At 37.5% G+C, this 10,637-nt stretch overlaps 1 protein-coding gene across 1 annotated transcript in view; it reads left to right on the top strand.

Moving 5' to 3' along the window:
* The window catches only part of PAPSS1 (3'-phosphoadenosine 5'-phosphosulfate synthase 1), a 40,323-nt gene that overhangs the window by 57 nt on the left and 29,629 nt on the right, over window positions 1–10,637 (top strand). The window contains exons 1-4 of the mRNA XM_009575571.1: window positions 1–51; window positions 3,639–3,874; window positions 5,176–5,314; window positions 7,877–7,995. The exon at window positions 1–51 is cut by the window's left edge and continues 57 nt beyond it. Of these exons, the coding sequence (XP_009573866.1) occupies window positions 1–51; window positions 3,639–3,874; window positions 5,176–5,314; window positions 7,877–7,995 (545 nt within the window). The remainder of the gene's footprint in view (window positions 52–3,638; window positions 3,875–5,175; window positions 5,315–7,876; window positions 7,996–10,637) is intronic.

Here is a 10,637-nt window from a genome sequence, read left to right on the forward strand (position 1 = left end):
AAGTGGTAGGAACAAGAAGTGGTTTTCGTGGATGCACGGTCTGGTTAACAGGTACAGTCACGGATTTCTGAGGATCCTTTTGTTTCAGTTACTCTTCTGAAAAGCTACTTAGCTGTAGCTCCTTTTTTTCATGCAAAGTTGAATGTTTGTGGAATCTAAGACCTTGATGCAATTTTATTATTATTTTTAGGTAGACTAGCAAGAAATTGCTCTGGGACAGATAGTAACTTGAGAATGTATTTTGTTCAGTGCTCTAGGAGCATTGTTTATTTCACACTGTCTGCTGCTTAATTCCCATTGAGTTTTGGAGTGCATGGGGGTTTTTTTTGTGTTTTAACCAATTCTGGCTCTTCTTACTGTCCATTTTACCTACGGACAAATGAAACCTAACTTTTTTTTTTTTTAGAGTCTACGTTTCTGAATCTTTTCTGTAAAGGTCTCTTCTCTTTGCAATGTTCTTGTCTCCTTGGGTTTAAATAACATTTCAACGTAAACCTGCCTTTGGACAGCAATTGCATGTTGAGATGCATACTGGGAGTTATTTTTGAAATCAGCACCATGGTTTTTTTCACTGAATTGTTTTGATTGTAAAAAGAGGGGGTAAGTAAATTCTGGAAGACAGCCTTGTTTCATAACTGTGAGGGGATTTTTTTGTTCTGTCTTTCAAAGTTCCTGGAAGCTTTAACATATTTCCTTTGGAGTTTTTTTTCAGTTAAAGCTGAAAATAAAAAATAAATATAACAAAATGTGTTATTTAATTAGTTTGTAAACCATTTAGAGCACTGTTGTATTGCAATACAAAAGATCTTCACAGAGTATTAGAGAAACTTACTACACTAAGTAAAGTTTGTTTCCACTAGTGTTAATGAACATGTGTGAAAGGTAAAGCAGTAGTTGATAACAAATTGCTGAGAGCCATTCCAAACAGATTTTATACAGTAGCTTGCTGTCATGTATTACTTTGGTAAAAGAATGGAGCCCTTTCTCTCCCTATTTCTGTCACATAGCTCCAGCCCGTCTCTCAATGCTCGAATGATCTGGTAGGCTGCCTTTGTGTTTCTCCTGGTAATTCATTAATATCCTTTTGAAAAATGTCATGATAAAAATGTTTTCTCAGTTATCTACATGGCAACATTTTCCAGTCGTCATTCTTTTTAAACAAATGTAATCTTAATGCCCGATTTCCTTTTTTTTCAGGAGGAAGAAGGGTGGTGGTAGAATGCAGAAAAGTAGGAAGGCTGTAAGGTATTAAGAAGAGTGTGTTGGGGAAGCTAGGTTACTGAAGATATTTGAGCACTAACGTTAGGGAGTGAAATGGACTGTAGGTATTGAAGTAAGCAATACTGCCCATTCTAGAACTGTGCAAACATGAATCTTCAAAACTCTGCTAGGTTTTAGAATAAAAGCTGAAATGGTGGTATACTCCCTCCAAGATTCTCTCACCTCATGAGCATTCATGGGGTGGGAGTGTATGGAAAGTTATTTCAGAGATCACTTCATTTTTAAGCTGAGATTTATTTGAGAGCTAAATTCTAATGAATGTCTTGTGCTGTCAAATCAAAGGGTCCTAATAAAAAAACCCCTGAGGAATGTATCAAAAATATGGAAAAGCATTACTTTCAAGTGTAAAATAATATGCAATTTTGAGAGTGTAAGTTATTTTAAAGACTTGTAAGCTCAAAAGCGGTTTTTAAAATTCATTATTATATAACCTTAACTTTCGCATTGCATTACATGTTGGAGACCAAATGATGTGTAAAAAGCTAGAGCCTTTGAATGAATAGCAAGCTAGGTGTGGGGACAAAAATTTCAAGTCAAAGACTGCATCAACGAGAAGTAAATGATGAAGTTGCTGAAATCTTGATTTGGACTGCCATGCTTATTTTCTAGGGTGGGGGTGTACTTAAGTGCTGCCAAAAGAAGACACTTTTCTTTCCAGCCTTGCTTTCCTTCTCTTGCCTTGCACAAGCTGCAGTGTTTGCCCAGCTCAACCTTGAGCTGATTCAACTTGCTAAATCATCAGTGAATTTAACACAGCCTCCCCACACGGACAAAAAAGGGAAAAAAAGAAAAAGGAGAAAAAAAAAAAAATTAGCAAACTGAGTTGGCTAACGGGCACCAAAGGTGGTGGATTAATAGGGGTAGGATGGTGTGAGTGGAGAGAGGGGAGGGCGAGAGAGCAGGACCTCTCCTTTTGGAAGCTGGTTCTGGCCTAAGTCATAACATTCAGCTTCATCATGTATAGCTGTTGCTCTTTTCAAAGTAGACAGGTAAGCATTGACACAAAAAACTTGAGTTGTCCAAGAAAATGTAGATAACTTTTATAGCTGATGATAGGTCATTATTCACAACTCTGCAATTTTTTTGAGAGTTTTGAGTATGAGCCAAACCATACTGAAATCTGTGAGATGGATGTCGGGGCTTTTCTTGAGAGAGGTGTTGGCTTAAGTTCTTATGTAGGGCTTGTCCTGGGATACACATATTCTTATGTTTTCAGTAGACTGCTCTGGATCTTAAATTGAGTGAAGGAGGAACCAATGCAATGACTCCTCTTCTTTAAATTACCCTAAACTATTGCAGGTGTCAAGGTTTCCTTTGCACTTTGTGTTTTCTTAGAACATGCTTCTTAGCACGATCACCAGCCTTTGCTGTAAAGGTGTTAGAAATAATGCCAAACTGCTGTTCTGTGTGATTTTTTGCTTCTTTCTCTGAAAGCTAGAATAAATCTTAACCACCACTAATAAAGATCAAAACATTTTTCTTCACCCACTAGTGCTATTTTTTTAGACTACCATTACCCTTTTTTCTTTTTTTTTCTTTTCTTTTCTTCCCCTTATTCAGATGATTAATGTCATCTTACGAAGATTTGACTTTGTGTCCCATTTAGGAATTGATTGCTCTGCATAAGCTGAAGCATGTGCTCCAGATAAGCTCCTGAAATCTAGTCTGAAAAATTACTTAAGTACATTTCCAACTTAAAGCAAACAGTAGACTTTTTAGTGCCAGCAAGACTTCTCAATTGTTTAAAGGTTTGTTGCCGAAGATTCTGAATTGGACCAAAGTTTAGTATTAAAATTGTCTTTGCTTGTTGTTAATACAGTCTGGTTAGTGGAGCATGACTGCTGTGAGTGAGTCTTGAGTGAGTGAGTTTTATTGTGTCTGTGGTGTCTAATTCAGTGCTGTTATTCTGTGAGCAGTAAGAACAGAGTGTGATTTGGTCTGATCCCATTTCTTTTGTTGACTGAAATTTACTTCAGTGTGAGATCTTCCTCTTCTGCTGTAAACGTAACATCTTAACTCTGTGTTGGGTTTCTGAATTTAGTTTGCTCAGATAGTAACGACTGCCAGCAGCAGCACTGGGGAATGTGCACCACCTCTATAAGTGGCAACGGCTCTCAAGGCCAAAGTCTTTCATCTGCTTCTAATTGCACACTTAACTTAGTGCCTTACTCTCCCTATACCTATTGTCTGTGTAAAAGGCACTTGGCTTATATTGCAGGTAAGCATCTCTGAAAGGCATTGCTGCTGATGTCTGTCACTTTGGGTTCTTCATACTAGCAGTGGTACATGTGCTACAATTTGCCCTAACTTTTTTCTATGCTTATAATATACATTTATATTACTATTGAATATTCTAGGTCTGTCTGGTGCTGGGAAGACTACAGTGAGCATGGCACTGGAGGAGTATTTAGTATGCCATGGCATTCCATGCTACACATTGGATGGTGACAACATTCGCCAAGGCCTTAATAAGAATCTGGGTTTCACACCAGAAGATAGAGAAGAAAATGTCCGTCGTATTGCTGAGGTTGCTAAACTGTTTGCAGATGCTGGTTTGGTGTGCATTACTAGTTTCATCTCTCCTTATACTCAGGTAAATGTGAAAACCCTCTAGGTAAAGTGTAGAATGTCACTCAGAATGTTAGTTATAGGAATCCCTCACTGAACTTAACCAGAATCAAATGCTTGCTTGTTTTTTTGACATTTGTGCTTTCTAAAGATGATTACTCAAATTTCAGAAACATTAATCTTAAATATAAAAAAAGTTTACATTAATCCTATAACTGGAACTGTCCTTCAGTCTATTTGGCAGAATTATTAATCTAATATTAGGAACGAATCCCAATGATACTCCAAGAAAGAGTCTTAAAATTACAGTATCTTGTAGATTCCAGTACTTTATAAATATGAAGACTAGGTATACACTTAACCTGAAGACTCAGTTAAATTGTTTTTAAAAACAACTTTTCCTTCAGTGAACGAATAGCGTGAGCTGTATTTTACCAAGTGACTTAAGGGAAAAACGTTTAATTGCCTGTAGTTCTTTTTACTTTATTTCATGCTGTGTACACAGCATGACATTAGATAATACTGAAATTTAACCTAAATCCATGTTCACATTGTTTTGTGAAGACTTTTTTCGTCTGTGTGTGAGAACATGGATGGGAGGAACAAAAAGGATGTGTGAACACCAAGTATCTTGAAGAATGACCCAGGGGCTGTAGCTCAGATGTTTTACAGCATGAGAAGGTGTTATTTCTTCAGTTATAGTGGTACAAACAGTTGTTCTGATAATTTGGGGAACTGAAGATCCTGCAGTAAAACAGAAGTCTTTAGATATGAGGAAAAATAACCACATTTAGTAAGAGATTGTTTTAGTGGATTTTTTGAAAGTTTTTTGTTCTCTAAATGAAATTCAGCAATTGTTTCAATGCTTGGCAAGCCATACAAATAAAATAATATTTGGAGTATACAAGTTTTGTCAGATTAACGAATGTAGAGAAATCTGGTGTTCTGGAGAGAAGGGTGTTCATATCAGGAACAGCAGGTAATACCTCCTCTGACTTTAGTGGGCAAGGCAGATATAACTATTGGGGATGTAATTCAAGATAGGGGCAGGTATAGAAAATTCTGCACTCTATACCTGGGTTTGTTGTTTTTTTTTTCTTTATAAATCAGGTTAATGTAAAATATCTCAGATCTTCCTGTCAGCTTTTACTATGTGAAGAACTGTAGTTTGCAGGGCATCAGTTGATCAAATCATGTTTCTTTTTTCAAACTTTGAAAACTTGTTTACATTTTACCATCAGCTTCTTTAAAATGAACTTTGAAAGAAGAAAGACAATAACAATATGTGGATGCAATCTTTTAGGGTTTTTTTCTGTTTTCTTTCAGGATCGTAATAATGCCAGACGAATTCATGAAGGGGCAAGTTTGCCTTTTTTTGAAGTATTTGTGGATGCTCCATTGCATGTCTGTGAGCAGAGAGATGTTAAAGGACTCTATAAGAAAGCCAGGGCTGGAGAAATTAAAGGTGAACCTAGGTGTCGTCACATCCTTTCTACATAAGTGAAACATTGATGTAATTTGACTCTACATATGTGGATGTGCTCAAGTCTGTGAGTGTAACCACCCCTAAAAGCAGCATGGACTGGGGACAGGACCGAGCAGAAAATTAAGATCGACTTCTAGCTCATGCAACTGAGTAGTTAAATGCATAGGACAGTAAAAGGGCAAAACTGGCTATCCTTACATGGAAAAACCTTGAGCAGATTACGTGGTTTCTGTTGCAAGCTCTTATGATTGAGGATTAGTCTATCTCCTTTGTGTGTCCATTGACTAGTTAAAAAAGAGCCTGATTCTCTCTAAAGTCTATAAAGAATTGCATTAATAAGAGTTACTAACTTCTTCCAAAAAGTAAAGCATGATCACCATCTTTCTGTAAAGACCATTAAGAACACTTCTGAAGAGACTAACTTTTATTTTGAAAATAGGGTTCTATGCTAGTGCCCATGAAAATTATTTCCTATCCCCAGCCTCAGGTCAAGATTTAAGTACAGCCTGCAATAAAAAAAGCTTAAATATGTGATCGCTCATTGCAAGTATTGTTTCAAGTGCTTCTTTGTTCTGTGTTATATTACAGTTTGCAGAGGTTGATGATAGTACTTTTTACCTGTATTAAGAGACAAAGCAGTTTTTAAAGTAATCACTTTCAGGGGCTGAGTTTGCAGATGCTATAATGATGAACTCACCATTAATCAACAGTGATATAAAATTCAAGAAATCTAAGACATTCCACATGACTGGTTGCTTGATACTTCTAGTACTACCACTTATATCATGTGAAACCAGGAATAAATAAGGCTGAACTAAGGTTTGCTCAGAATCAAAGCAAGATGGTTTAAGATAGCACGATACAAAGATATAGTTCTGTACAGAATCCCTATTTGTGCTGAACTTTTACAAGCCCCATAATGGAATTGTGTTACTTTAGAAGTGGTAGTGAGGTATACAGTGCCTGAGTAATCTACAAGTGGGTCTAACAGTGGCTGTATCTTATGACCTATCTGATATATGAAGGATGAATGAAGTTTGTAAATGAACTTGCCTGTTCACAAGGAATGTCAGCAACTGTTACCTTCTTTTTCTCTGGCAATGGTAATGGGACACTTTGCCTGCTATTCCCACTCCTCCAGTAATCAGATACTTATAAAGTATACAATTTTTGGAACAGATACCAGCCTTTCTTTATCACATGGGGTACTGCAGCAATTAGATGGGGAATTAAGCTACTGAGTTTGAGAGTATTTAAGTCTGAAGTGAAAAACTCAAGTTGTAACGTTTGCATTTGCAATTGTAGAGGATGCAGGTGTTCAATTGCTGTTCAGTAGCCCAGCTGATATTTCTGCTGCAGATCTGACTTGTAGTGCTTACATGCTTTGCCTTTGGGCTTGATTTTTCCTTCATGTTTATGCATGGTTAGTCAGAATCTCCTCTGTTTCAAAGCAGATTGCTACCTAAGTAGGCCAGAACAAATGTCACTGGTAGCTTGTACAGTCTGTGACAGTAGTTATTATAAATATAATAAACACACACGTCTACCTTACATTAACAGCTATCTTAAGATGGGTATATTAGCTAAACTAATGTAACAAATGTTGGAATTCCTTACTCTTCAGAGTACTTCTTGGTGGCATGAGTGTAAATTTACATATATACTGGTTGTTCAACATCAGGCTTTGTGTTAAAAAAAAAAACCGCAACAATCACAGCTAATAATGAAGGACAGCTGATGGATGACTAACCCTGGGTTGATCTGCACAGTTCTTCTGCCAGTGCTCCTTTCTTTATTCACAGTATAAATCAAATAACTTCCCCAACAAAAATGTGCTATGTATGTGTTGCAGATGCTGGTTTGATGCAGTCATGTAGTAGTGTCCTGGTTTCGGCTGGGATAGAGTTAACTTTCTTTCTAGTAGCTGGGGTCTGCTGTGGTTTGCGTTTGGTATGAGAGGAACGTTGATGGCCCATTGATGTTCTGGTTGTTGCTTGCACTGGGGACTTTTCAGCCTCCCATGCTTTGCCAGGTGCATGGGAAGCTGGCGGGGGGCAGGGGAAAACATAACCAGGGTGGTTGACCCAGCTAGCCAATGGGGTATTCTATACCATGTGACATCATGCTCAGTATATAAACTAGGAGGCATGGTCCGGGAAGCGAGGGGGCTCTCGCGGCTTGGGACAGGCTGGGCGTCCGTCAGCAGGTGGTGAGCAGTTGCATTGTGCATCACCTGCTTTGTATGTTCTATTATTGTTGTTGTTATCATTATTATTACTACTGTTCTACTTTGTTTTATTTCAATTATTAAATTTTTATCTCAACCCACGAGTTTTTCTATTTGTGCCCTCCCGATTAGCAGATGGTCTGATAAAGAAAAAACCTGTTGATTTCCCTAAGAAATCTTGTATTAAGGAAGCTAAAACTCTGTGCTCTTGCCTGTTGTGTTGGTTTATATCTAGAAAACTTTCTGTAAACAATGTTAAAATGGAGTCATCTTTTGGAAAAACTCGCTTAAGATTTTTGTCTCATGTTCTGTAGGTTTTACTGGGATTGATTCTGAGTATGAAAAACCGGAAGCACCAGAGCTTGTGCTGAAAACTGATTCCTGTGATGTGAATGATTGTATACAACAAGTTGTGGAACTTCTTCAAGAGAGGGTGAGCAGAAATGCAGATATATCTTAGTAACTTTTTTCAAAGCATTTGTGCCTGCAATCTGAATGTATGTGCTGGGAAAAGCAGAGACAGTTTTTAAGAGTTAAAGGCTTATACATCTTTAAATTCTAGCTTTTAAACTTGTCCTATTGTGTGTTTCCTTTTTAAACCTAAACATTGCATCAACATTGATCTCTAAGTGAAATAAGATTTGGACAAGTGGAAAATTAGTTTATATTAATTATCATAACTGATAACTGGAAGGGAGAGAAGGCACTCTCAGTTGTTACAGAACCAATGATGAATGCTGACTTTAAAATTGGTTGCTAGCATTTGTAAGAGTCTGAATTTTTTTACTTTGTCTCTATAGCATACAAATTAATATATACTGCAGATGTGAAGAGACAGGGATGCACTTACACAGTAATTTGAGCTGGCTTAAATAGGGGCTGCTGTGGTTGTGTCTGGTTTCCCTTGTTTCCACTGTTTTTCTTGTACTAGTAAAAGTGGTCCTGCAATTGTGTAATGACCAGTTCAGGAAGCTGATCTTCTTGACTGAGTTGAGTTAATGGTTCATAGCTTCTGAAAAGGTAGGTATCTCTCTTTCCTTGTTCATGCCTGCAATCTACACCACCCTTTTTGAAGCCTCCGGGCTTCCTCCTGTTGTCTGATAAGTGGAATTAGCTCATTACCCAACCTTAAAAAAACCCTAAAACAAACAAAAAAACCTCACAAAGAAACAAACAAAAAACCCCCAACAAACCACCCACAGAAAACAAAACAGACAAAAAAACCCAAACCCAAAACTCACTAAAAGTGAAGGCAGCCATGAGATGGCTTTATCTTCTTGAAACCATACTCCCAGAATTTGCTAATCTTCGTGTAGAAGAAATGTGTCTCCTTACATTCTTATCTGTAGTCAGTGGGTAGTGGGATGACATTTCAGGCAATTATTTTAATTTAGATACTCTAGCAGACAATTATTCATGTGTTTTGGTGAGGTGCATGTTCTGGAAATTTAGGGTGTAGGCAGTAGCTTGAGTAAAGCTCCACCAAGTGTTGAAGTTGGTACAAGCAAAAGACCTCATCATGTAGCCAGCATGGAGTTAATTTTAACCCTCTGTGCCAGTACAGCTTTGGAGAGATTTAGTCTCTTGTATCTAAATTTTCAAGAAAACTCTGTTAGTAGGTCACTGCTTGCTCAAGGATGCTCAGGAGTTAAGACAGGGTAGAATTCTAGATTTTTACCCTAATGCTCATCTCGATATTTTTTTGGAAGAAAAAAGGAGAGCGCTATGTAGGAGTCCTACCTATGGGAGGTGGTAGTTCCTGACTGTGGGAGGTCCTGTGCCTCTTGCTCAGAAGAAGAATTCAGTACGTTGCATAATGGTAGAAAGCAATGTCACGTGTGCCAAGAGAGTGATCCTCGAAGTCTTGCATTAGTACACTTGGTACACAGTGCTGAATGCTGGCTCCTGGCCCAGTCAGCTTTGCTCTGTCCTTTGCTTTAGGCATGTTTTAGCACTTTTTCTGTTGTTGTTGTTGGGGTTTTTTTTGTAGACAACAGTATCATGAATGCCAAGATATCTTAGTGGTTGCTTACTTTAATGAGACACAATGAAACCAAGGCATGGCTGAACAGGCATGTCTTGTTCTCAGACCATATTAATACAGTGATATCTTGAGAATATAATTTCTGTAGGTTTCCTTTAGTTGGAACAAGCTGTGTCTGTCTTCTTTTTTAATAATCCATTCTGATTAGTAAAGAAAAAGACCATAGGCCAGCAGCATTAAAAATAATTTGGGATGTTTGTTTTGTTTCAGTAGCTGTGAAAAACTTTGGGAAGAAGTCTGCTCAAAGTATTGGTAATCCTTGAATTTCAAGGACTGTTTTTATACTAATTCAGACAATAATGGCAGCAAAGAGAAGAGAGCTGGAGCTGTATAAATGTTTGCTGAGATAGAGATAGACAGATATACACACATTTTCATTAAACAAGAATTTGAAGCATTGTTCTTTTATAGGTAGTGGAATTATTTGGTTCTTAGAATTTTTCATAATATTTGAGAAGAACTCTGAAACAAATTTATCAGTTCTTTTCGAAAAACATGTTCAATCCATTATGAAAGAAAAAGGGAGGTAACCACACAGAAATAGGAGTAATGAGCAGCTGTTGAATCTGGAAAGTTCTTGTGTGGTATAACTTGGTTTTGAGGGTTTGATTTCTTTGCATGTAAATGCAAGAGATCCTTCAAAGTTCTTTCTAGGGACTTAGAATGCAAGGTACTGATGAGTATCTCCTAAAGCTACCAAGCCTGAGCCATATGAAAAGTTCCCTTTTTTTTTTTTTTCCCAACTGCTTTCAGTAGTATACAAATCAGTGCTTGCACGCTTTTTTTTTCCCCCAGCCAGAAAGGCCTGTGTGGCTTTTGAGCCTGATAAATTTGGCTTTCAATCTGCTGATATTTTCCAATGGAGTCAGACAAGTGTAGAGCGGGTGTTTGGCTGTAAAGATTTCATTGTTTTCGTTTGTGATTTTCCTGTCAATAAATATAGCTGATCTAGCCCATTGCACAAAGTTCATATTTCCTTACTATGGAATAAGTTAAATATTTAGCTCGGAAAATATTTTCTGAAGTCGTCA

Source organism: Fulmarus glacialis, unplaced genomic scaffold, assembly GCF_000690835.1.
Source record: "Fulmarus glacialis isolate BGI_N327 unplaced genomic scaffold, ASM69083v1 scaffold5964, whole genome shotgun sequence".
NCBI lineage: Eukaryota > Metazoa > Chordata > Aves > Procellariiformes > Procellariidae > Fulmarus > Fulmarus glacialis.